Here is a 26,210-nt window from a genome sequence, read left to right as displayed (position 1 = left end):
AAAAGTCGTATAGCACAAGATGGACCTCACAAATGCATAAAACACATTAGAACACAGATAGGCCATTATAAGTGAATTAATTACGTGCAAAAACACTTGAGTGTGTTCCCATGTGAGCAGGACATGAAGGTTGCTGTGTTGGTATTAATTATGATGACTTTTTTTTTTTTTTCCTCATGCCGGCGAGTATGCTTGCTTGTCAAAAAAAAAAGGTTCGCCGCTGACCTATAGCGGCGGTATAATAATGAACATCGCAGCGGCTCTGAAGTGATGTCAAGAAGAACAGCGTTCAAGCCGAGCTGGCGAGACCAAAAAGGACACTTTTTTTTTTTCCTAGAAAAACCTCTTTTTAATTCCCTCCTGTATTTTTTGACAGGCGGGGCGGGATCGACAAAAGATTCGTTCCGGGCGTGCGTACGGTTCCCTCCAGGACCGAGTGGCCTTTCTCGGGCCCATTCAGCCGCCTGCTAATGGGATGTGTCGCATTGAAAGGAGTAGGCGGGGAACAATGCTCGCCGCTCGAACGCTATCTGCAGGTGAGGCCTTTTCTTTTCATCTCAATTATTTTGCATTCAGACGTCGCCAAAGCCTTACAGGGGTTATCCCATGACACACATACAAACACACACACGGGTTCCGTGAATTCAGTTCAATCTTAATCGCTTGTTCAAAGCAACAATATGGAGAAATTTATGCTCATGCATCGTATTCTTTCAAAAGGAAGCAGCACAAAAGAGTCTGTCATGCCGAGTTGAACAATTCAGGGAATTCAAATCCACACCTGAGCTATGGTAGCACGTAGACACCTTGAAGGAAAGGACATTCAGTCCTGTTCCTTCTTGTTCTTGTACTGTCAGTGTCTGCTTGGCAGGAAGAGGGGGTGTCAATATTCTCCCCAAACTGACCAAGAAGAAGGCGGCTCACTCTCCTCTGCAATTTGGACCATGCCCGAGGCCACCGTCAACTGAGTTGGATCAGCCCTACTTCCATGATCCTATTGAGAAGATCAAAAAAAGCACCCAACTCTATTTAGCATCACGCTTCTGGGCAAAATATAAAGATGGACGATGATTTCTCTCCGGGTTTTAGATGACCACCTCGGGCCACCTTAAACGACATCATACCATGACCACCTTACGAACCTACCGCAAACCTACCTTAGATCACACAGAACAACTTTCATCCTGTACCATCCTTAGACCATCTTAATCAACTTTAAACCATCTTAAGACTTTGTGCAGACCAGCATCAATGACTTAAAACCACCTTAGATTATCTTCATCAACTTAGATTGTCTTCAACCACTTCGTGTGCATCTTCTCAAGAAGACGCATGTCTAACCATTGATAAGATCAGACCACATGTGAGCTTGAAAACGCACCCCCCCCCCTCCTCCCTTCCCTCAGCACAGACATCTGAATGCAATATAATTGGAGTCCACTGTTAGGTATTAATAAAGTGAGGATATGAACAAAGACGTGTTAATTGGCTGGAAAGGGTGCTAGTGCCCCCCCCCCCCCCCCCCCCCGAGCACCACAATTCACCACGTAGTACCTTTAACCAATTTGAACCACCTGAAGCGGTGCCTTGTTTTCTTTTTGTATTTGTGAGGATGAGAAATGACCAAATATGGACTACACATCATCATCATCACCACCACCACCATTACCCCACCATTACCCCTAGAAGAAGTCATCTTCCCTTCCATACTGCCGAGCTCCTGTTGCCAAGGTAACAAGGTAAGGCGTAACGGCCACGTGCAGGTGGGGATGGGGGGGGTTGGTCGCTGCATGCTAACTTACTATTTGTTTTGACAAGCAGCACATTCCACTAATGGCCACCCCCCTTCGCTACATATAAATAAGTCATGATTAATGCTATGCGCTAAACTTTTAGCCACCATGAAGAACATTAGCGAGTGCATGTGACTGCCATGAAATATTACAGCGACGTGCCAATGTTCGACTCAGCAGACTACTGTTCGCTCAAGACGTCAATCAGAGTGTGGCTGTCCGTCACTGGTCGACCATCACAAATAATCTCACAAACCACCTCGGGCTTCCGCAACCTTTCCCGGTATATGACGACCATCCCTTCACTTTAACGGCCCAAGTTTGGTCACATGTGTTTTCTATAAAAAGAAATGCGTGTTATTGCAAAAGGACTCAATGTGTGCTGCGTGGGCGGCACGGGAGAATAGAACAGGAATTACGGCGCTGCCAATTAAATATGCTTTGCTTGTTTGTTCTTCCCCTTGGGTGAAGTTAGATGTCACACAAACACACACGAACATGCACTCCATCACGGCGGGTCACCATTCCAGTTTTAGTACCTCAGGGCTGCAAAGGACTCGAAGCGCAGCTATTTAATGTCTTGCTTAAGTAATATTTATTAATTTTCTTTACTTATTTTTTACTTTTATTTTATCCACAAAAGTGTTTTTATAAATAAAGTTTAGTTAATTTATAAATGTAGAACAAATTTTCCTGTGACAATGATAGTCATTCGTAAGCATGCTAACTGCTACGTAGCCTTGAGGCTAATGGGCAAAAAAACATGGCGGACACGTGTTGCTAATATGAACAAGATCCATCTATACACCCACACACTACACACAGCCGTGTCGATTACAGTGTTTTGATTGCAGGGCCGGAAATGTGATGGGGGGGCGGTGCAGCCCTCTTCCTCAATGAGGTGGCGGGGGGGGACAATGGGGGGTATGTGTTTAGCATCAGTGCAGGGAATGTAAACACAGCGCTAATTAGTGTTGTCTACCAAAGTAGAGCTTGAGCTGTCCATTGTACAAGTATTGGTAGCAAATTTGGAGAAAACACACACACACACACACAAAAAGTAGATAACATGGGAAGACAACTTTACAATATTTTGGGGAATTTACCAGAATTAACCAAAAACAAAGCAGGTCAAAAGTCACCTAAACACAGCCATCTGTTAAATTTCAGCGTATACGACTTTAAAATGACATAAAAAAGAGCAACACACACAAATGAAGCTTCAGTCTTAATTAGGCCTAATTTCTTGTACAAAATTCTCAGGGGATGTTCCTTCCACTGGTCGCTATAGCGACACACCAAGCAGCCAACAGTTGGTGGTGGCTAAAGTTAAAAATAAAGTCCAAGTGGAAGCAACACTAATGAGCTCTGATTTCTCGTTGAAGTGGCCCAATGAGTTTGGAGCGTAGAATTTATGTCAAACCCAAATTAAAAATCCAAGTGACTCAGTCGAGGTCTCGGTCGTGTTGGGTGTGTGGGCAAGTGTCGTGTGGGCGCGTGTGTGATGCATATGCACGTTGCAGACGCTGGCTTTTATATGTGTTTTTTTTTTCTTTTGTTTTTGGTCGCCTGTGTACACCTCTGCACCCCAACAGATGGGCTACAATTACAACCCACCATCTTGGAAGATAAAAATAGATGTTTGTAAACATGTGAGTATCAATCGGTGGTGTGCAAGCAGGGAGGGGGGGGATTAAGAACTTCCTCTTGGCCTACGCCGGGGAGTGAAGGCAAATCATTGCTGTCTGAGTTTTACATGATGTCCTGTCTTTTGCAGAATTGGGCTTTGTGACAAGAAGATAACACCGCCCCCCCAGCACCCTCCAAAGTGGATCCTTCTCTCTAATACAGGTAGCAAGACTTTCTCGGGAGCCACAGAGCCTCCAGGCACACAGCCTCATTATAGTCCCATCTCTTCCTCAGCATCAGCACCCACGTTGACTTCTCCATATGCCACAACCGCTCCCCCCCCTCCCCACCACACACACACCCACAAACCATCCTATTAGTCCCGGTGGTCATGTCAAGGAGACGACGGGCGACTGTCACTGCACATAAACTAAAAAAAAAAAAAAAAAAAGCTGCTCATATCACATTGTGTCCTGCCCGTCACATTACCTGCAAATGTGGAGTTCTTGTGACAACGGTAAGAAAAGTGTTGGAGGGCAAAAGTTTTACTTCTTTATTTTTAACAGAGCTGCAGACGGCTTTTTGCGATGTTTAGAGGAAATAGTTTTGTCAGTTCACACGAAAAACTTTGTTTTATAGAAAGGTAACTGTCGCTAATCGAAAACGTTTTCCGTAGGAAATAAACGGAACTCGAAATACTGTGCTTTAATTTGACTCGTGCACATAAAAACTACACACACACAATGTATGTGACAACTATAGAATATTTTAATTGATTATTCTATCGATTATTCCGTTGATTAATAGAATAATCTAACACCATTTCAGTTGCATTAAAAAAAATCTCTAAATGATTACTCGATTATTACAATGCAAGACGATTAATTTGCTTTGTTGCCGATTAATCGATTCATTTTGACACCTCTCTGACATATAACAAAAAATATTGTTTTTTAAAAAGATTACAGCACTACTTCTACTGACAGTAAAAATCAAATAAATTCTGTGGAATCGGGAGGTTTAACGCATACACACACCAGACAGCCAATTAACAGCCTCGACTACCAGTGATGTCACAGCCGTCTTTTGACAATGGTGATAATGACGGCGGATGCGATAACAAGCGGCCTGATTGAGGACATGACGACGATGATGATGATGGGAAGGAAGGTGTGTAAATGACGTCAGCTCATCAGACACCATACGAAGATTTAATACTACATTAAGGAAGGCCATTACTGTTGTCATTGTAACGACAGACAATAAACTTTTGACACACTCCTGACTGATTAATTGAACAGCACACAATTTCTGAAACAAGTGGAAAAATCCACAAAAAATTCTTTTTTACATTGAAACTATCGTCGACTACTAAGAGTATTATAAAGTATTACCAAATCTTTTCAACTCCACAATTCATGTGACCTATATCCTCTACAACTTAAATGAGGCTTAAGAAAATAAAACAAGACGGATATATATATAAAAACACAAACTACTGAACATATCAGGAAAAACATTACAAATTCCACAGTGCATTACCCCAATTGACCAATAGAGGGCAGCAATGTAAAGACTGACAGTCATACTCTGCTGCTGTTTACACGTAGAGTCAAAGCATTAGGATCAGCTGTCAGCATCATGTCTATTAGATCACGAGAATATGCAAGAATATTTGTTCAGGTGTACCTAATATTGTGGCCCGTTAGATTATACGCCAGGGATGGAACTACTTATGGATCATTAACATTATGGATCCATTAAGGGGGGGAAAACGAGTGTGATGATGAGTTAAGTGTTAATTTTACCCGATGAAATGCCACGTGTCCTCTCCATGTGGCCTGGTAACCCGGGACCATGCTGGGCCGTGCCGCCGCGTCGTCAGTGTCTCCTGGGGGTCATTTCAAAAGAGGAGAGCACATTGAGATCCCCGTTAACGTGGCAAGATTAAGAGTTCAAAGTGGTTAGAACACGCTGATGCCATGCCAGTGTTTGGTTTATCCAGCTATTAATATCACAGAGCGGAGCAAGTAGCTGCCAAGAAAAAGAAGAGGCTCACTTGTCGTTAACACCCATTGTTCGGAAATATTGTAGTGTGGGTGGAGGTGGAAGACCTTCACGCAACAGTACGTTGCTGTCCAAATAAAGTGTAGGCGCCATATTTGTTTCTGTTGCATTATCACAGCCGCCTCTTAAAATAAAAACTTTCAAATGGGCCCATTGGGCTCAAATTGACAAAAGCTCTGTTGGCTCCCTTGAGCGAAAGCGACTATTTATTCTTTCGGCCCTAAAAATAGAATTTCACAAGTTATAAGAGGCCATTTGTAAAATTACACGATGCAATCTGTTGAAGTTGTGTGTGGCTGTTTAAAAGCTGCAGCTCAACTGAAATATGGGATTGATTCATGTTGTAGAAAAGTGACATTTTGCAATTCTGGAAATAGAAATATTTTCTTGACTTCCTGAAAGAGGTGAACATTTGTAAATGTTTGCAGTAAATTTTTAAACAATTGGTATGTGGCATGTTTAACAGAAATGACTCACAAGTATTCACAAATGCAAAACTTACTTACTTGTTCAATTGATAAACTTGGGATTCATTTAAAAGTTTGGAATTTACACTTAATATTACGCCTGCTCACCTCTTCTCCGCGCACGCGCGTCGCGTGGTTTCGTTCATTAGCAGTGTATCACTCCGCGATGCTCATTGATAGGTCGTTGTTCGGTCGAGGTGTCATTCCGCCAGTCATGTGATCATTTCCGGTTAAAGAAACGTCATCAATCATTGTTTAATATGACCACTATCGATGTTAAGAAGAAACTGATGCTTTATAACCACAATAATCGATCATGTGCCAATATTTTTCCAAAGTTATTTACATCAACTTCAGGTACTATCAACATTGCAATGTTTAATTTAAATGTATTCATTTTATTTTGAAATTTCTGTGCCTTCACGCAGAAGGACAGTCATTTGAGAACTATAAAAATAAAAATTAAAGAGGCTGAAGGAAAAAAGTGAATAGCAGCTCTGATTTTATTAGTAAAAACACAAATTCAAAATCTAAAAGAACACAACACACACACAAAATACACAATATGTACACAAAGTCATGCAAGGATGTTTCCAGAACCACTTGCTCTTCCGTCCTTCTTACACGTGACACTTCCTTTCAAATACTTTCCATCCCAGTAAGAACAGAACCTTGTCTAATTTTCAATGTAATAAAAAATATGTGCTTGATTTGATGCTTCCTTCCTATGCTTTTTTTTTTTTTTTTTTAATCAGTGCAGTCGATACTTCTTGCCACCCACTATCACAGTAAGAACACAATCGTGTCTTTGTTCGCTGTGCTGGCATCAACAGCCAGTGCTACAAATCCGAAAAAACAGACGGTTTAGGATGTCACAAGTGCATGCACGTTCTTCATCCACCCCATAGTCCATAATTGCTTCAGCCTCTCTGGGCCTCTTGGGACATGGAGCGCCCCAGGGCTTTGGGCGTCTTGGAGAACTCCATGAGTGTGGGCTTGACAGGTGGCAGGTCCCGCGTGATCTCGCTCACGCTCCTCTTGGTGGGGCAGGAGCCGTCCGCCAGGGGGAAGGGCTGAAGGTCCTCGGGGGCGTGCGGGCTGCCGCGGCCCATACGGACTCCCAGCTCGGCGGGGGTGAAGATTGGCAAAGGCAGGGTGTGTCGCTTGGGCAACAGCTGGTGCTCCTTCACGCCACGCTCCACCGTTCCTACGCGGAGAACACCGGACGGGCAGGACTGGGTTAGGGGGGAGGCCTTCCACTGCCGACTGAGGGTCTCCCTGCGGGAGGTGTCCTTCATGTTCATCGTCTTCCTGCGGGCATCAACCAAAAAGGCCATTTTTGGGTGTGTAATCATGACCACAACAGCTACCCAGTAATATTTTTCCCACAAATCGATACTTTTTTTGATAAGTTTCCTTACTTTTGTGTTATTTTGGGGGACGGAAGAAGCACTTAAAGCCATTCCTTACCGTTCCTCAGGTTGAGTCTTGAGGCTGACGCTCTTCCAATCGGCGCAGTAGCTCTCCCTCTGGGCTCTATTCTCTTCCCGGACGCTACACGACAACTCCGCTCCCTCCACCATGCCGTTACACTTCTCCACAATGGTACACACCGGCATCTTCCTCCTGAAGCTCAGATAAACTGTGATGGACTTGAAACAAAGTGTGGCAATGCTCCAGATGGCCTCCTCTTTGTCCTCTGTGTGTCCTGGTGTGTCAGGGTTGAAGTCATGCCACAGCCTTTATGGAGACGCCGTTGCTATTTTAGATACGTGTTGTCACCGGACAATCGGCGTGCGCTGACACCGGACACCGACAAGTGTTCCGGGTAGCTGCTATGAAGCTCCTCTGCTCAGACTAATTGGCATGAAATCCCACCAAGGGGTCATCGGACCGACACTTTCCACCTTACACACTGTATAGGGATTATGTAACCAAAAACAAACACAACAAGCTGATCTGCATTTGGTTCTTATGTAGAGTGGATGAGCCTCTGCTAATGTGGAAACAGTCAACAGCTGCTTTTCAAACACGACACCACATTTTAAGACTTTGAGCCTTTAAATCTTGACTCCATTGATAGAGTCATTGTTTGGTCCTGGAAACAAGGATCTGAAATCTGAAAATAGACAAAAGTTAATCATATGGCCTGGCATCAAGTGAATTTCAGGGGGGTTAGTGACCCCGCGGCCCCCCCCTACCTACGGCAGTTCATAAACTGTTGCTCAGCTGGACTTAGACACCCCAAAAAAATGCTGGGCTGCTATGATTGGTTGAGACAGATAGGTAGACAATTAAGTTGCCTAATTCTGACACGTCACAAGATAGAAACCCATTTTTTTCCTTTTTTTATCTTTTGTGCTGGTACAACACCGCGTGACACCATCAAACTTCCTTGTTCCCGCCTCACGGTTGCCGCATCCATCGATTCATCACCTCAATGACAGAGCGGCACGCTCCGCACTCGGATTACATCGCCTCGGAAGCGCTGGCAGCTGGAAAGTTGTCTGCTGGTGTGAGGTTACAAAAGTGACTCACTCGTCTGCATTGGGTAGTGATATAACACATACGCAAAGCACAATGGCTACCATGGCATAATCAGCTGTTATTTATATATATATATATATATATATATATATATATATATATATATATCTTATTTTACACACTGTCCCTTTAACTAGTTGAGATGAAGATTTTAAAGTGTTATTTAGTTGGCAGGCTTTAATGGCGAATAAGGGTTAGAAATTGTTCATCGCCATCTAAAACAGGGAAGAAGATTGCAACTGATTAGACATGTTATGACACCATGACAACCGTGGTGGACAGCTAGTGTATCATCTCACAACATGTCAGTGGTGCATCACACCGGCGGACACCTTTTAAGATAATTTTGGTGGGCGTGTGGGGGCAAGGGGGGGTCTATTGGGTTGTGCCAGGAAGAAGGTGACATTTGGATGAGCTGTCACCACACCGCACAGTTGGGTAGTGGAAGAGGAATTTGAGGGGGGGTGTCAAGGGGTGGTAACTAAAGCAGGGCGAGCGGCCATTTTGAAAGTATTTGTTTTGGTTTGAAGGAAGGAGGAGATGGACTAATAAAAGGTTGTCATATAATCCTTAAATCTTAACTGGTTTGGCAGAGCAGTCGCTTACAACGGTGGCGCAGCCAAAATAAAAAATAATATATGCAGGCGGGGCATCCATCAATACAGACATATATTCTTTATCCTCTGCAAATCGCTGTGATCACCATGACAACAAACCCAAGTAGCCACGAGGTTTTTATGTTCCACATAATGAATACCGTCTTTGTAGAAAAAGCCATAATTGTCTTTTGTGTACGGTGCAAACATGACCTTGAGCAGATATGTTTCGAACTTAACAGCAATAACAAGAGCAAGCAGCAGCAACAGCTGAGCGCCAGCAGGACCACCAGACACCGGACGGCGCCCCACGCCGGGTCCCGGGATTTGCGGCATGCCTGGCGGAGCGGCGAGTACCCACCAGCTGCACCCACGTGCACACGCCAAAAACATCTTTTAATCAGTCTGGACTTCAAATAACCCACTCACAACATGTGACATGGACTCCAGTGGCTTGCAACTTTATTTGTTATCAATGTCAATAGGACAGATACAAAGAGCAGCATGGCTGCAGGGGGCTTTTCAAACACTGCTTGCTCTTCTCCAAACATATTTGAATGACTCAGCTGTTTAGATAGGCAACTTGTTGTCTCGTCATGTGACGCTAATGAACATGATCTAACCTTGATGTCTGCCGCCCCCTGCCTGTGATCTGGTGCTACTGCAGTCGTTCAGGACTTCTCCAGACTTCCCCCGCTGTCGTCGTCGTCGGGGGCGCCGTTCATGGTGGCCTCCACTCGGGCCAGCAGCAGCGGCAAGTTGATGCCGAGTTGATTCGCCTCATCCTCCTCGGAGTCATCCCGGGGTGGGAAGAAGCGCTTGGCCTTGGTCACAAAGTCCTCGGCAATATCCAGGTAGAGCAAGCGATCCTAAAGAAAGATTATTTTGTCACCGTCTTTTGTTAAGACTGTACACGATGGACACTTTTTAGGCTCCTCACCAGGATGAAGAGGTATCGCTCCGGCGGTGGCTCCCTGCTGCTGAAGAGCGACGTCTGGGTGTGGAGCGTCTGCAGCAGAGAGCGTGCTGCGGCGGCGTTCCGCATGCGGTCCAGCGAGGCGCCGGCCGACACGGTCAGCAGCGAATCAGCCTCGGCCATGAAGCCTAAAACATGAACAACGTGGGAGTCCATCTTGTAATGTCACATGGCACGACAAGAGTGGATAACTTCGATATGGAAGAAAAAAAGATGGTGCTCACCAAGATTCTCCAGGATGGTCATCCACTTATCCCGAACTTCCCTGCGTGTGTCTCGCATGGCTTCGATGTCCACACTCAGGCGGCGGTAGCCCTACAAAGTAGAAAACTGCAAAGCTCCTTCATTCTGCCTCACTCTCATTTGTGTGTGTGTGTGGATGTACCGTGGATCCCATACGGGTCTTGTTGCGGGCCTGAAGCAGCGCGTAGAGCGTCCGGTCGTCATCCCGCTCCGAATGGCTCGGGTCCCCCGGCTCACTCCATAGGTTGGCCTCCTCGTCGCGGCGCTTTTGCACTTCGCGGCTGAAATACTCCAACGGATCCGGAGTCCTTGCCGATGCGGGCAGATATTTTGTTATGATATTATCGTTTGTTAACCTGTCGCAGTACAGGACCAACTACTGCTGAGGAGGACCTTGTCAATGTCAGATTTTTTTAAAAGTATCGATAGCTAGTATCGGAGCTTCTGTGATTATCCGATACCCTAAAATAATGTCGTATCGGCCCGATACTCAGCTATTACTCAGCTGTTCCTACTTTTTAAATTCATAACATTGTATAATTGATTTTTTTTATACAAATTGGTATGAATAAATAGATTTTAAGTCCAATCAAACATTGGAAAGCAATTTGATCAAATACAACAAATAAAAAAAATCTGGGTAAAATATCTCGCATTAAACCTAAGCTAATTTCAAGGTCAGGGCTTCATTTGCCCTTTCCAAAAAACATGAAGGCATCGGAAAAATGTTTTACCCCACTAAGGGCTGCTTCTCATCGTCGTCGTCATCGTCGCCGGCGCAGCAGCAGCAGCAACACACCTTGAAGAACGTCGAGCCCATGGAGGATCAGCGGCCGAATATCCCAACACTTCTTGTCTTGAATGTCTGGGGATGCCTTTCGCCACACATTTGCTCACATCCTGAAAAAATAAATAAATAAATGTGATAAACGTCAATATACAAAGGGCAATTTTTTTTTATTACCTCATATTCAGCTTCCCATCTTCCGGGATGCTGTGGTGGAGGCCAGAGAAGGTCTGCTGTCTCTGGAGGACTCAACACTCACACGCAACCTCACACACAGCCATCGCCCCGGCACACGGTCACAGCCATGTCATGTGAGTGGGACACCCCTCCCTCCCCGCCTCGGTGGAAGGACAACACCTCTTTTCTTCATTCTCATCAGAGGCCCCGTTACGCGCTTTCACTCCGCCTTGGTCACTAGAAAATCATCTCTAAACTGGCACGATTTGATCCCTGGGGGCCCCCCCTCACCCCGAGTTTGCATGTGACTCATACGACGGGCTCAATTGGTATTATTGTGGATAACATGCTGCTTTATGTCACCTGCTTTTTGCAAAATAATTGCGAAAAGTTCAGTACAGTATCAATTTTGTCTCATGAAGAATGCACACATAAATGAACGCTTTAGCAGAACATATTATTTCTAAGAATATTTTTCTCACCAGTCATCTGAGTCTCATAAGGTTTTTGTAAACGGATGCACTTGGTAGTCCTTGGCTGGTGGGGGGAAAAAAAGATTGAAGGTTTATTTTGTAGTAAAAAAAAAAAAACATGACCATGTATAGTAAAGCTTTCCATTTAATAAAAAATAGAAAAGTAATGTACTTTCCTCAAGCCATTAATCCATCTTAAATCCAGTGTCGCAATAAGGTGATGGGGGGGGATTGTGGATGTTAAGGGGCTGTACCTAATAAACTGTCCAAACCAAAAGGCTTCTTGCCTTGTGATTGGCTTCAAAACAAAGAAATTTGACTGATTAATTACTGTGATTGGTAGACATGCGTCAAGTACTATCTGGGACCCCCCCCACATTTTTCTCAATTTCAAGTCAAAGGCATTTGAACCAATAGAGGTCTTGAACCGTAGAGGTCTTTAAATATTAAATCAATTTATTAGACACTAGCTATATAAAAAAGAAAACAGTTGGTCAGTTTGTTGTGATGACTTCAAATGAGGATGATTGTGTAAACACAAGTACAGTATGACGTGTGCATGTGTGAGAGATAATGTTCAAACAGTGTAGGTTCATTAAGACGAAGCAAAGATCATAAATCGAAGGCAGCCAAAATGCCTTCACGGCTCATTGCCCCATCTGACATTTTCCACACTCACATGGGTGTCAGTGAATGTGAGCGCAGAACAATTTGTTCCCTTTGGTTGGGATCATCACATGTGATCATGATATGCTGCTTTTTCTTCTTTTTTTTTTTTTCCTAAACACTCCCAAACAATGATTTTGTGGTTTTCAGCTTTAAAAAGTCCACAAATCTGAATGATTAAAAAAAACAAAAAACAATTAGAAAGCGTTCGCACTTAGCTTGTCCCGACAATCCACACAAACGCTTTTAATATCTCAGCAATTGTTCAAATCACTGAAACTTACTCATTCCAGTTCAAAACAGGGAGCGCTACACGCCAGTGGTCAGCGTCGATGTCACAGTTGTTAAGGTTTCATTCACCGACATGAAATTAGATGGCTATGTCTTCATAACAAGGTGCGCCAAAATGTTGAAGCACCCGTATCACAAACTGAACAGGAACGGGGGGGCGAACAAAAAAAGTAAGCCGCCTGGCACCAGTTGGACGGATCCCACACATTTGCGACCTAATTTGGCAGCCATTTTCTCAATATATATTTTTTTGCACCTGAAGGCAAGGAGATCAGCTTTAACTGGTGCTGTCTCCCTCATGTGACGAGGCGAGTGTATGTTGAGCGGGGAAGGCACCGGATGCAGTCAGCGAGCGGACCAAATGAAGCAGAAGAAGATAAGGCTCAGAGAAAAGTTCAGTCTTAGCAGCCGCGTGGGTTGTGGCCAACGCGTGCTCACGTGCGCCATGATTCCTCGGCCTCTTTGCCGTCATCCTAGCACGGGTGGTGCTGGCGGTGGCAGCGCAAAGATGGCCGCAACTCGGCGATGCGCTGGCGTAAGTGGGACATGAACTCAAACATGGTGGCGGCCAGACTCTGGTGGATGAGGTAGCGCGGTAGTCGTCCCTGGAATGAGTTTCATTTATATGGCATTGAGACAGCTCCCAAGTCCCCTTAAAGACCAGAACATGTCAGTTTTTCGTCTCACCTTCAGGTCCGTGTTAAGGATCCAGATAAAGGTGCAGACAGACGGGTTGCTGCTGGATTTGAGGACCACAAATCCACCGGGACCGTTTTCTCCCCTGTTGTGCAAAAAGTCCGATAAAAATATAGTGCACGAAAGGATTTTGCCATTTGTTTTTCTGACCTGACATAACGTCCACAGGGTGCTTTGGCGTCATGATCGGTAGCCATGCCGGCAGAAAGATAGCAGTCTCGTTTCCGCTCTACCCGTCGGACATTGACAAAATCCCTGGGTGGGCCAAACGTGACTTGTAAAACACAGAGAAGCTAAGGCGTGGCCAGCTAAGAGGCTAGCTTGTTACCGGGCGGACACCACTCCTCCGGCTGCCCCCGCCGAGACGTCGTACGTCACCAGTGTGTTGTCGTCCACCCGTTGGAGGATCTGAGGAGGCGGTAATAAAGACATTAAAATGATAAATTGAGAAGTCTTGTGACTACACCAATCACCTGGCAGGCAGACACAGTTCTGTTCCACAGGACCATCTTCTCTGGCTGAAGAATGACTTCCTGGTACACCAGCTCAGCTGGACACTGCACAAAGGCCTGCCAGAGCACACAACAACGTCCCATTTCAGGGAGAATTTGAAATGGGTCAAACACATTCTTCAATTTTACAGTCCGATATCACGAACCTAAGAATAGGAATCAAATCTGTGTAAAAGTCAAAGGTCCTCCTCACATGATTAAGTCCAGCCAGAACTATGCAGGGCTGAAATATTGCTTGCAAAGTCGCTTTTAGCACGCTTGTTTAGGATTAGCAAACAAAGCGGTCAACCAGCCTGACACGGTATATCAAGCCAAAGCGTCAACAACAGCTACATTGTCCCAGTATATCAACTAGTTGGCGGCTAGAGCGCCTTTGCTATTTCGGCGCTAATCAAATGCTTGTTGGCATTATGGCGCCCTCTGTCGACTGCTTTCTGTACTACATGTGCTGAGCAAAAACTGATTATGCCGTCACTGGAACGATCGATTGATTAACGCGGAAAAGATGTGACCTCTTTGGATGCCGGTGACACGCTAACTCTGACAAATGAGGTGCTGATAATGAGTTTGTACGCTTTAAAAGGGCTTAACGTGTTAAAGTGTTAATTCAAACCGAAACAACAAGAGTGGAAAGGTGTCAACAGGATGTGGGTCACTGCTGACATGGTCGTGATGACAAACACTGCTCCCCCACCTTAAGGATGAATGTCTTGCCGTGGAATGGAATCTCCAGTGTGTAGACAGAGTCGCCCGCGTCCTGGAACGTGAAATACAAATTAAATGTGGCTAACAACGGTCCACAGTGTGCCCGTCACTTGCTGGGATGGATTCATATCACTCTAGTGAGGACAAGCGTGGCAGAAAAAAATATTTCTTTGAATCAGCCACGTGGGCTCACTCACGTTGTTCTTCTCAAACTTCCAGTTTTCCTCCTGGGTGAGGATCTGCTCCACAATAGTCATGGCCTCGCGTCCTTGTCGAACAAACTCTTTCTCCTGCGGCGGGAGGACAGAAAGTTATGAAAGAGAGATTCCATGTCAACAGTGAGGCGGGATCTCACTTGGGGTACCTGAGTGGTGACGGCACGCCGGCCGAGACCCTCCTCATCAAGCTCTTCCTCGGAGTCTGGGGGATGGTTAAGGGAATCAGCATATACGAGGGGGGGGGGGATACAAGCCCAGATGGCGATTACCTGCGACTGATTCGGGCGGCGAATAGAATTGTCCATCAGACACGGCGCGAGGGTACAGAAGAGGGGCGCGCTCGCAGGCCGCGTTCACCATTGCTAGGTAAGCTGAGGATAAAAGTTTCCAACTCTTGGTTATTTTTTCTGGTACGTTTCCACCCTTCGATGGCCGGCGCTCACCTCGCTCGTCGTCCGCCTCCTGCGGGAGAACCTTGAAGTCCAGGAACCAGGTTTCCAGCCAGGCCACCACAAAGGAGGTGATAGGCAGCACATAGCCAAATGCATTCTGGGATAGAAGCTGGAAGGATACAAAGCGGGTTGCTCACTGGAGACATGCTATACTCTATGTCAAAGGGTCACAGGTCACTGAAAGTTGTCATCTGGCGCACTTTCAGCCACGAGCGGAACTCGTACGGAAGTGAAAACGTTTGAGGTGGAAACCGATGAACACACATAAAAGAAGTAGCAGCACTCACGTTTGAAAGGATGACCTTTACTACGAGGAAGACACTGGTGATGAGGGTGGTGACCTGCGGGGTGTTTATTATTTTATTTTTTTATTTGGGAATTCTTTAGAGTGGGTGGAATTCCGTCAAATGTTCTGAGGCGACTCACCGCGATCATCCACCAGTGCTTCAGTCGAAAGGCAGCGTAGCCCACCTGCAGGCACAGGAAGCGAAACACGGCCAGGAGCTGTAAACAGCAAGAGGACATGATGATTCATTTTTGAAGAACACTTAGACCTACTACGTTACTGTATATTTAGAATGTTGGTCTAAATGGTGGTGAGAAGATCCCTCGCAACAACAACATTTTACATAATCTCTGCTTACAGTACTTACAAATATGTCAAAAAAGGAAGACCTAAAGTTGTAGTGGATGATCTCCTTCTCCAAGCTGTCCAAGATGGTGCTGGCGATCTAAATGAAGAGTCCACACACAAAATTCGGACAAACATTCGGACAAAAAAAAAACAAAGAAGTCTCTCACGTTCAGCTCGATGATCCACAGCAGTGAGATGAAGAGCAGGTCAAAGGTGACGAAAAGGCAAAAGGTGCGCCGCACGTCCGAGATGAGCTTGCGCTCGGCGGGCGGCAGCATCAGGTACGGGGACGGCAGCGACAGCGACGTCGAGTACGACGCGTTCAGGGAGGCGATGGCGGGCAGGCTGCCCCCGAGCTCCCCGTACTCCGCGCCCGGCATTTTCCCGGCACAACCTGAAAACCCACGCAAAAAAATGAGACGACTGATCTCAGTCCTTATATATTATACAGTCGTGCAAATTTACCACATCTCCTTAACACACTGGACAATTGTACACTTTTCACTTGATGGTTACAGTTTTGGGGAAGTTCTTTTTTTTCGTTCCTCAGCAAGAACATAGAAGAAGTGTATTTGGGCGGATCAACAAAATCAAAGACACAAACGAACACAAATTGTTCCCAGAAAAGCGGTTTTGTTAGATTGATTTTATTATTTTGCCACTCATCGCCAACAGTGAATCACAACCTCTGAGTCTGAGATTCAATTATTCCTTGAGATAAACAACAGGTCTCCAGCATTAGTCATCTCCCCACGGTTAAAACTGTCATAAATCACGGCTCATATTAGTTTCTACATTGATTTGTTTACATTTTGAAATGTGATCCGATTTGTGACCATTTAAAAATAAGAGCACGTTAGCGACAAAAACAAATACCTGTGCACTGCATTGGTTATAACTTTCAAGATCTTAGCTGGAAGACTAACACACTGCCAAATAGAATTATTCAGAAAGGAAACATGATAATAACTGATAAATTATTTTAGATAAGCAACCATGTGATTTAGCAGATGTCTAACAGTTGCTAGCTGCCCAGTTAGCAAACAAAGGCTAATTTACCTTCGTGCCTTGGCTAGCTTTGTGTACAACGTTCTAAAAATTACGTCCAACTCGCGAGTAAATATTGAAGACATAATTGTGCCTCACGTCCTCATTAAAATGACAATAGTGTATGATTTTAACTTACTTGTTTTAACGCTTCATCATTGCGATGCCAAGTTTTCATGCCAGCCTGCCGAACTTTCAAAGAGGAAAAATATCATTGAGAGATAAATCCCCGCATCGTCGTTGTTGCGTGAGCAGGGGCGGAGTGTTTTCGTTCTGCGTTCTGCAATCAGAACCAGTTGAGTGCGGCTGTGGGAGGAGTGTTACCGTTCTGATTCCTGCAGTCAGGCCCCTCTCGGCTGTGGGAGGAGTGTTACTGTTCTGCAACCAGCCTTTTTCTTTTTTCTTTTTTGCAATCAGCCCTTCTTGAGAAACGTAACCGAAACTAACTCCGAAGATCATGTGACCAATACCGTCACAGCGAAAACACAATTGAGAGTGTTATTCACACAGAACTTCCTGTTTCGGCGGGATACAGAAACGTAAACAAACTGCATAACGAATTTTTTTTTTTTGCTGTTTACAATGTCGTGTTAAGACAAATATATAATAATTAGCTGTATTTAATTATGGATGATGAAGACGGTCTTTTGGAGTGTGCTCTATTAAAGTATCTCCAAATATATGAGATTATACAGTATTAAAAAGTGTTGCTTTGTTGCCTTATTTGTTATATTATATGGTATTCTATTAGACTATTGACAAAGAATGTTAGAAGTTTTATTTCTCGATATGCATACATTATTGTGCAGACATCCTCATTATGTACAGCGTATGTGTTTGAGACAATGCAAAGAAACACTGCTAAGGGAAAAAAAGTGTTTTATTCTGACATTATTTAAAGTTGGTCACTTGAAAACAACCACCAGCAATCACATTTAAAAACAAGCCAACGGAAAACAAAAAATAAAGAGCATTGAACTCGGACATCTGGAAAGAAAGTAGACTAAAGGGGAAAGTTTGGAGAAGGATATCAAGTCTAAATACATGAGTTGCTCTTCATCCAGTCAGTAGGTTGTTCATTTTATCTTTATACAAACAGCAGCACAAAAATAAGTTGTGGAAGAAAAAAATTAATTTTGTTGAAGTGTCAGTCAAATGGTAACCATGACAACCGTTTCTGAGACGTTGAATTGTAAACCTATATGGTGACTTTATAAAGTTGAGTAGAAAAGGAACCAAAAGATTTGATGACATGCGGCTTGCAGAACACGCGAGGTAGTTTTGCCCTTACTAGGTCCATCACCAAAAACGTAACTACATACTCGCTAATATTACCCAGCTTTGGTGAGTTATCAAAAGTACGCCAAGTGGGTTTGTTTTGTTTGGTATTTCTCAATGTTTGAAGATTATTGATTAAAAAAAAAAAAGAAGGGGTGGGGGGTATTTAACTGCGGCTGATAACCTGTCATTCCTGATAGCCACTAGATGGCGGTACATGCATATTAAGAAGCTACTTTACAGTTGAATATAAAGTCAGCAGTAGTCACCAGTGCTCAGAATGTGTTCAGATTAGCCAGTGAGTCGTCACAATATTTCAGTTTGAGAATCAGCCTGTTACAGGCTCCACATGCCATAGTGCTGATTAACAAATTCTAATTGATCAGCTTGGTAATGAAGTAACGCATCCATGAGTGAAAATACAAATCACTAGGGTAGCGCCATCTAAAGAGGTTAGTCATATCCTAACATCTTTGTTTTCATATAAAGATGTGAATTTATTGGTTAAAGGTTACACTGTTCTTTATGAGGTCACACAGACCTCAGCTGTAGAAGCAAAAAGGGAAGCAAGTGGGCTGTGCAATCCTTTAGTTTGATATCAAATGCGCATTTCCTCAGTTACTGCCCAGCGACTTGCTCTCCTCGGTCATCACCCGGTCTTCTCCCCCTTCCTCCTCCTCCACCTGAGACGCTTGGATCAGCTTATCCGTCTCCTGGACATCAGGGGCCGCTTCCGACTGGTCGCCAGTTGACGTCTCCTGGGGCTCTAAGCATGGAGGGGGGAAAACTTTTACTTTTAGGATAAGTCTTTGAGAATGGTGGAAACATAGAATGATCGGGAAGAGGGAGAATAAGATGAGATAAAATGTTCCTTTATTTGCCCCATAAGGGAAAATAGCCCTAAATACTCTTTAAGTTTACAGGTAAGTACTCTACTGCCCCCAAGAGGCCTGGAGAGTCAAATTCAATGTATTTTTCTAATGCTAGCAGAACTAGCGGGTGAATTCTTCCTTTTACAGTAACTAGAAACAAAGACTTGTGCGGCCAGCGCAGTCGCCGGTGGCCCAGTTTGACGGTGGAACGAGAGCCTCCTCCTCACCGGTAGCTTTTTCAGGGTCGTCATCCTCCTCACCCTCAAGAGGGTCCTCCAGAGGAGGGAGTACGCCGAAGTTCTGCATGTGCGCCTCGGCCATCTTCTGCACAGCTATGCACACCCACGCGGGCACACGGGGGAGATGACGGTAGACAAACACAAGGACACAAGGATAAGAGGGGGATGGTGTTTTGTTTTGACCACGCTTCAGCTCACTGTTTGCTCATAAAAAGAAAAAAAAAAGTGTGGTGTTGTCTTACGCACATTTTTAAACAACTGCGTTTATGAATGAGGCCACCCGTTTTTAGGGGGCGGCCATTTTGTCACAGTCGTGTGATATTCCCCTAAAAAATTCAGCCTTTGTTTTTGTTGACGCAAAATATGGAGATCCACGTTTTTAGATCACTTATAGATATTTTGGATCTAAACCTCACGACGTTGTTTACAGTCAACAGGTTTGTTTGCGTCTCTCCTCGACTTTCTCTGCCACGCTGACTCACCCTCCTCCTCTCTTTCGTAACATCGCCTCTCTCAATTTCTCTGGGTCACCTCGCCCCGCCCACCTCGCTCTTCTCTCCTTTGCACCGCGTGGGACGCACACCCGGGCGACGCTTCGGGTCACCTATTCTGGTAGAAGGCCGCTTACGCAACCTTGGCAGATGCAGGTGCGAGGCATCTTGTGTGCACTCTGAACACTTCATGCAATAAGAGCACAAAAGGGTCTTTTGTGTTAAAATATGCATTTGCAGTGTGTGTATGTGGCACAGCTGTACACACAACTGAGTGTAATCCAGGATGATCCACACTCACACTCACAGCTGTCCCGCTTCTAATCCCCCCGCCCCCTTTTCTGTCGCACAAACATACACAAGCTGCTGTCACGTTCGCACTAAAAACAATTGCGTGGCACACAATTCACCACCACAAAGTTGGGACAAAAGTAGCGACGCGGTTTACACTTGGTATTTGTTACAAATAAACTTACAAGACAGTTCTTTCCTTTGCTTCCTTCATGTTTCCTTCTTCCCTCTCTCTCTTCCTTCCTTCCTTCCTTCCTTCCTTCCTTCCTTCCTTCCTTCCTTCCTTCCTTCCTTCCTTCCTTCCTTCCTTCCTACCATCCTCCCTCCGTCCCTTCCTTCCTTCCTTCCTTGCTTCCTTCCATGTTACCTGTTTACCTACCATCCTCCCTTTCATCCTCCTCCCCTCAAACATTCTTTCCTTAATCTTTCCATCGGGCATTCATATCATCTTTGTTTCCTTCCTTCCTACTTTCCATGCCATCCTTCCTCCCACTCGCCTTTCCATCCTTCCTTGATTAGGTTAATTTGCAAACCGATTTGAGACCACCTTGTATAATACAATGAAGCACTTTAAAGGTCTTGTTTGTATGCATTGTGAAGCGTGGCAGTAAAACAAATGAAAGGAATAAAGACACAAGGTTAAGTCTAACACACACACACACACATGCGCGCCCTTTCGCACTGACCTTTAAGTGATGGAGGCTGGTACACATTTGGATTGACTCGCTTTGGTTTGAGGATGCCGTTCTCCCCAACGACCCACTGTGCGACAAGACATTTAACACATGGTAAAAGGCAAAAAATTGTCAATTAAGTCAATCAATAGAATGAAACAAAGAGGCAATAGCATAAAAAGGCTCAAGTTCACCTTTACCTGATGGCTGGACTGGTCGTCCTCTGGCGATGTGTGGTCAGCTACTCTGAAGAGGGTGGCGGGCGTCGGCCTCCTGCGCCGAATCTACAAAAGTCACAAAATGAAATGATCACATCAGATGGCATTGTATCGAAAAAGTCTGTCTTCACCATTTGAAATTATTTTCCATTAATGGAAGGAATGTGTAGATAGATCCGCTAATTTAGCTTAGCATTCCCACGCAGAAGTTGCCACCTCCAGGAAACATGTCGGATTTAATAAAACAGCGAGCACGCATGGCTTAGCGGAGACTGAGCCAGCCAACCAACCTTGGCCATGACATGAACCTTTTGTGCCTGCGCCCCATGACGGGAAGAGAGCAAAGGGGAGGGGAGGCCGCACGATGGAACTGTGCCACAAAACACCACCGAGTGTGGATTCCTCCCTCGCTTGTGACGCCAACTTCCTGTTTACCGGCCCATATTTCGTCCCTGGATCTCTTTCCTGTCCATCATCGGTGTGCCACATTGCTGATTACATTAACATGTGTTTGTTTCCTGTCCTCTTTCTCCTGAACGCCAGGGATTATTAAAAAAAAGCTTCCTTTCGACCACGCCCACCCTTTGTCACGTCTCTCCCCTGGCAAGGTGAACTGGCCCGGGGGCGTCGTGGCGACCGACACCTGCTATGAGGTGGCTCAGTCAGACACCAGATCCTGCCCTCTTTATCGGAAACTAAAATAAATATTTAAAAATTTATTGGAGAGGAATGGGTCAAATATTTGGTATTTTAAATAAATAAATAAAAAATATTGACTGACTTATCAGAATTTTTTGTTTTTTTTCTCTAAGTATACAATTAGCTATTTGGACATTTAAAATTGTAAATTAAAAAATTGTCAATGATTGTAAAATTTGGTGTAATTCAGTCCATACAAGCTCCAAACAGGCAATCAAAGCCCAAATCCAATCTCCATGTGATGCCGCCATGATCTGTATGACACGGGACGGCGGACATGATGGCGACACGACACAAACACTCGAGTAATTCTCCAGCTTTAAAAACCAGCCCGCTCTACACCGCTTACGTAATAATCGTATGTGACTTCCTCATTTGCGCCAGAGATTACTACGCATTATCCCTCGGTCGTCGCCGCCATTGCTTCTCCACCTCTCCCCTCTGCTGTGACGCTTCGGGATTGAACCGAGGTATCGGGCCGATGTGGGCCTGCTCCCCAAGCGAGGCGACGGCAGGCCTATAAAAAGCGGCGTCACGAGGGCAGCGTAAACTAGATCATGGTGGGGTGGTCTCGGGGGGGCACTGAGTAATAGAATCTTGAGGAGAATCAGCAGTGGGACATAGCCAAAAGTCTTGGGTCACACCTTCACATGTGGGAAAGGAGAGCCGCAGGACTAATGTCCTTTCCGGTGTTCCGCTCCAACAAAACATTTGCTTCTTATCAGAGCCATCTATTGCACTCCCGCACTCCCACAGCAGATGATTTATCTGCCATGTCTTTTGTCGTCGTGATCCTTCCACCAGCGTGATTGTGCGAGCGCAATTAAACAACGCTGACCTTTCCCTCCGCTCGCATTGTGGTACCGTTTACGACTTGGGACAATGGAAAGACAAACCAGCAGTGAAACATTTTTTCCACGGCTTGTTGGAAAGCTGATGTCCACTGGAGAACAAATTCATTGTGACATCGGGGGATTTTCAGGATCAAGCCTGCAGACAAAGCTCAGACAAAACGTGAGCTACAGGAAGTGAGCTACGGTTCACCGAGCCGGTCGTGGTGCTAGTCAAGGTCGTGAGTCGTGACCGTGCTAATTATAAGCTACTGCCCGAGTATTCATTTTGATTCAAATGAACAGTAAGGCTCATTATGAGGAGGGGATCGGTGGTCCCACTACTGGCCAAATGAATAAACAGATTGGCCACATCTGGAGGGCCTCTCCAACGACCGACCCCCGCTTTGCTTCCCTGAATAGACTATTTAGACCCAGCGGCACAATGACCTCATACAAGAACCCTCTCGCTTGCTTGTAATGAGATGCAGGTAACAAGGGGTTGAAGGGAAAACAGGTTTGCGTCACAACACTGTGTCCTTTTCTTGTTCTCTCTCAGGTTTGGTGCGAGTATAAACAAAAGACTGCGTGCGTAGTCACAACGACGCAACAAAAGAGTCTGTTGACGTTCGGGAGACTTTTTCAAGGCCATGACGTCACTTTATTAGCCATAACACCTATTTTGTACTGATAGGTGAAAATGTGTTTTCAATAAATAAATAAATAAATGAATAAATGTTTTGTAATATTAGGTGAAAATCCGCCCATGTAAAAATGTGCGTAAAAATAAATAAATCCATCGAAAAGAGAATTAGAGATTACAACGCGTGTGTCATGTTTCGATGGATCGGTGTGGGGGGGGGGGGGGGGGGGGGCAATCTCATTTGTTCGTCAATCACGCCTCACTGCTCTCATTCCGAAAGATGTGAGTAGAGCGGACCGGACGAGCTGAGACGAAGGGCCCGAGTTCGGTGACCTTTGGAGACAAGTCATCCGCAGATGCTTCTCGGACTTGATCCGCAATGCTTGACTTAATCCCTCCCTCCTCGCCGTCATGGCCGCCGCTGTTGTTGTCATCATGGATAACAAATGGGCATCGGGGGGTCGATTAATTGAGCCGCCGAGTGGGATAGCGACATCCCGAGGAACGTCACGGGCCTGTATGGTGACGGGGCATCTACGCAGCAAGCTTGTGTATACTAGCAACAAGCAGCACACGTTCAATATTGATGTTTTGACACTGTTTACACACCACATGAGGTTTTGTAAAAACAAGCACGATTGATTCATTTACTGATGACACCGTAAACTGAGCCCACGTTGCCTGTCAGGCGAGTGAACCACGACACCATCAGTTAAACAGACAGAAATACTTTACTCGTTCCGAACTCATCTTCAGAACCTCCTAAATTACTTCATGGAGGACATTCCAGCGGAGGATCAACCGCCTCTCTCCCAGCATGCTTTGCGCCACCCATCAAGATGTGGCGTGTGCAAGTGTGTGTGTGTGTTGACAGTCCGCCAGACCCCTCGTGTTTGCCCACAAACACGGCTCGCCTCAAAGGTCGCCCCTTGACGTTTAACCCAGAAAAAGTGGACAGCGGGCGGGCGACAAAAACTTCGGACACAGCAACTATTTTTATAAGCCACAGGTTGAATCGCTAGTGACTGACTTTGGATCTATCAACCAATCTAGGAGTCTCTATAAGCCTTAGTTTACTTTGGAGGGCCATTAAAATTTTTAAAAAGATGAATGGTAATAAAAATGGCTAGAAACCCATTTTATAAACGTGGACATTTTTTTTTTGAAATTTTAGTATTGACACAATTTGTCTTTGCGGGCCAAATATAATTACACTGTGGGCCAAATTTGGCCCACGTGCCAGAATTTGACACCCCTACAGTATACAGGAACTGAAAAAGGGTAATTGTGTATTTATTTTATCTACGTGGCAAATTACTTCTTCTTTAACAGCTGCATCATGTTTTTCTGGTTCAATAAAAACTCAAAACATTCCAATGTCAATCATAAGGTATTTTCTGCAGGTGTCCATAATAACACATCCGGTGCTATCTCCAAACATACGCGAGATCCAGCGGAAGGAAGGAGTCGTCTATTAGAGGCGACCTTTTCAGTTATCTGCCGAGAGGGAAGCTTGGGGCGACATTGTTGTCCACCCCGTCTGTCTCCATGGCGATAGGGCCTCAGTTGTGCGTGATATAAAAGTAGAAATACTCATTAAGAAAATGTTCAGGGTCGAGTGCAATGGTGCAAGATAATGATGCCGGTGATGTCAGTTAGGTCAAGATGATACTAATCTCAGAAGAGAAATGTCACAATCGTTTCCCGACGACAAATCATAAGAAGACAAAAAAAGGTACGTGATCTTGGAAACGACTGTGAGATACTTGGGAAAAAGTTTTTTCAAGACTCCGCCCACTCACCATCTCAACTTGCCGGGGGTCAAGATTGGGGGCCGCCGAGGCCGGGACGGCGAACTGGATCTTCCTCCGCTCTTTGGGTTCCATCTCGGATGACACGGAGGGCTCCATGGTTCCGAAACAGGATGGGTGCAACCTCCCCGGAGGGTTTGCTGATCCTCGAGATTCACCTCCCTCGAGCAGAGTGAGCAGACCAGAGAAGCCCACCAGTTGCCAAAAATTCCGCTGTAGTTCCTTCTCTCCACTCAACCTGTGTGGCAGCGGCAGAAGCAGCAGTGGTCCGTCTGTCCGTCCGTCTGTCCTCACAAGAGGCTGAATGGGAGGAGGGAGAGACTGAGGGGCGGCACATAAGGGGGAGGAGAGAAAGAGAAAGAGAGAGAGAGAGGATGACATTTTACTTTCTATCTGAGCTGAAGTGGATTTGTGATCAGAGAAATGAGGGAGGAAAAAAAATAATCTCATCGCTTCAACTGAGCCTCTTTTGGCCTCTCTTTGTGAATGAGAGATTGGAGCCAAGGGAGGGGGGGGGAGATAAACAAGAGAGGGAATCACGGAGGGGGAAATGACATCACCAGAATCTTCTCCTTTTAACTTTACATGTGGATAAAAGAAGCAAAAATTAAATGAAAGCAACTCCAGGGCTTGAAACAGGATGTCATTTTTTTTTTTAAAAACCGTTCCACAAAGCTCCTCCAGTTCTGTCCCCCCCCACCGACACACACATTCCCACAGGTGGCCCCTTGTTCATCATTTTTCACAGGAGAAATTGGTTAAGTCTGACAGTCAGTTGCTGGAATATTCTGCCAAATTTAAACTGCTCTCTTTGTATTCACGCCAGCGTTGTTGCATAACTTACTGTGAGTTTGGCCGGCATTCCTCAATTAAAAAAAAAAATTAAAAATCAAAAGGAACGTATTAATGACTGTAAAGGCCACAGGGTCAAGGCGATGCTGTCACATTTTTGCCCGATTTCAATGTATCGGGTCCTCGTAAAGGCTGCCGATACCAGTCACCGATACTTAAGGAGCTTTCTGTAGGCCATTCTACAATCAGGAAGTAAATGACATGCATAGCTGATAAAATGTTTTTTGATGTAATCTGCATCCTTCTCCACCCTCTCATATGGGCACTATGACGCAATACTGTTTGTATTTTTGATAAGGCATTTTACAAATACTTTAAGTGTATCGTTAGCATGCT

At 45.0% G+C, this 26,210-nt stretch overlaps 4 protein-coding genes and 2 long non-coding RNA genes across 15 annotated transcripts; 1 reads left to right on the top strand and 5 right to left on the bottom strand.

The window, feature by feature from the left end:
• Positions 1-1,643: 1,643 nt before the first annotated feature.
• Positions 1,644-4,166, top strand: LOC148384143 (uncharacterized). 2 transcript variants are annotated; one of them, XR_015853242.1, is made up of 4 exons: positions 1,644-1,739; positions 3,389-3,445; positions 3,571-3,644; positions 3,717-4,166. It is a non-coding gene; the product is annotated as an uncharacterized LOC148384143 (long non-coding RNA). The 2 variants fall into 2 exon arrangements; XR_015853241.1 differs by having other exon boundaries at positions 3,571-4,166.
• Positions 2,071-6,158, bottom strand: LOC148384142 (uncharacterized). 2 transcript variants are annotated; one of them, XR_015853240.1, is made up of 3 exons: positions 6,065-6,158; positions 5,231-5,313; positions 2,071-3,852 (listed from the first exon to the last, which is right to left on the bottom strand). It is a non-coding gene; the product is annotated as an uncharacterized LOC148384142 (long non-coding RNA). The 2 variants fall into 2 exon arrangements; XR_015853239.1 differs by having other exon boundaries at positions 5,996-6,087.
• Positions 6,159-6,441: 283 nt separating this feature from the next.
• Positions 6,442-7,772, bottom strand: tcap (titin-cap (telethonin)). Its single transcript, XM_088357922.1, has 2 exons — positions 7,427-7,772; positions 6,442-7,267 (listed from the first exon to the last, which is right to left on the bottom strand). The coding sequence occupies exons 1-2, from the start codon at positions 7,573-7,575 to the stop codon at positions 6,877-6,879; spliced, it is 540 nt and encodes a 179-aa protein (XP_088214048.1). The 5' UTR covers positions 7,576-7,772; the 3' UTR covers positions 6,442-6,876.
• Positions 7,773-9,539: 1,767 nt separating this feature from the next.
• On the bottom strand, positions 9,540-11,748 carry LOC148384140 (melanoregulin). Of its 3 annotated transcripts, none has more exons than XM_088358381.1 (6): positions 11,283-11,748; positions 11,053-11,218; positions 10,461-10,626; positions 10,300-10,390; positions 10,040-10,203; positions 9,540-9,968 (listed from the first exon to the last, which is right to left on the bottom strand). In XM_088358381.1, the coding sequence occupies exons 2-6, from the start codon at positions 11,136-11,138 to the stop codon at positions 9,771-9,773; spliced, it is 705 nt and encodes a 234-aa protein (XP_088214507.1). In that variant the 5' UTR covers positions 11,139-11,218; positions 11,283-11,748; the 3' UTR covers positions 9,540-9,770. The 3 variants fall into 3 exon arrangements, with proteins under 3 accessions (XP_088214507.1, XP_088214508.1, XP_088214509.1); XM_088358382.1 differs by having other exon boundaries at positions 11,053-11,193; XM_088358383.1 differs by having other exon boundaries at positions 11,053-11,201; positions 11,284-11,748.
• Positions 11,749-11,882: 134 nt separating this feature from the next.
• stard3 (StAR related lipid transfer domain containing 3) lies at positions 11,883-17,277 on the bottom strand. The gene is made up of 15 exons (XM_088358380.1): positions 17,116-17,277; positions 16,097-16,323; positions 15,949-16,026; positions 15,722-15,799; positions 15,583-15,636; positions 15,287-15,404; positions 15,113-15,214; positions 14,990-15,045; positions 14,823-14,915; positions 14,615-14,677; positions 13,882-13,977; positions 13,737-13,816; positions 13,559-13,663; positions 13,400-13,493; positions 11,883-13,317 (listed from the first exon to the last, which is right to left on the bottom strand). The coding sequence occupies exons 2-15, from the start codon at positions 16,307-16,309 to the stop codon at positions 13,186-13,188; spliced, it is 1,362 nt and encodes a 453-aa protein (XP_088214506.1). The 5' UTR covers positions 16,310-16,323; positions 17,116-17,277; the 3' UTR covers positions 11,883-13,185.
• A 561-nt stretch (positions 17,278-17,838) lies between these two features.
• ppp1r1b (protein phosphatase 1, regulatory (inhibitor) subunit 1B) lies at positions 17,839-26,007 on the bottom strand. 6 transcript variants are annotated; one of them, XM_088357811.1, is made up of 5 exons: positions 25,867-26,007; positions 25,014-25,343; positions 21,016-21,105; positions 20,834-20,909; positions 17,839-19,020 (listed from the first exon to the last, which is right to left on the bottom strand). In XM_088357811.1, exons 1-5 carry the CDS (start codon positions 25,882-25,884, stop codon positions 18,869-18,871), a joined length of 666 nt encoding a protein of 221 aa, XP_088213937.1. In that variant the 5' UTR covers positions 25,885-26,007; the 3' UTR covers positions 17,839-18,868. The 6 variants fall into 6 exon arrangements, with proteins under 6 accessions (XP_088213937.1, XP_088213939.1, XP_088213936.1 ...); XM_088357813.1 differs by having other exon boundaries at positions 21,022-21,105; positions 25,867-26,001; XM_088357810.1 differs by lacking the exon at positions 25,867-26,007 and adding an exon at positions 19,354-19,458 and having other exon boundaries at positions 21,022-21,105; positions 25,014-25,335.
• Between the last annotated feature and the right edge of the window lie 203 nt (positions 26,008-26,210).

Source organism: Syngnathus floridae, chromosome 17 (genome assembly GCF_059516105.1).
Source record: "Syngnathus floridae isolate MCC-2025c chromosome 17, RoL_Sflo_1.0, whole genome shotgun sequence".
NCBI lineage: Eukaryota > Metazoa > Chordata > Actinopteri > Syngnathiformes > Syngnathidae > Syngnathus > Syngnathus floridae.
The sequence above is the reverse complement of the archived record's forward strand: the minus strand, read 5'-3'. Positions and strand labels throughout refer to the sequence as shown.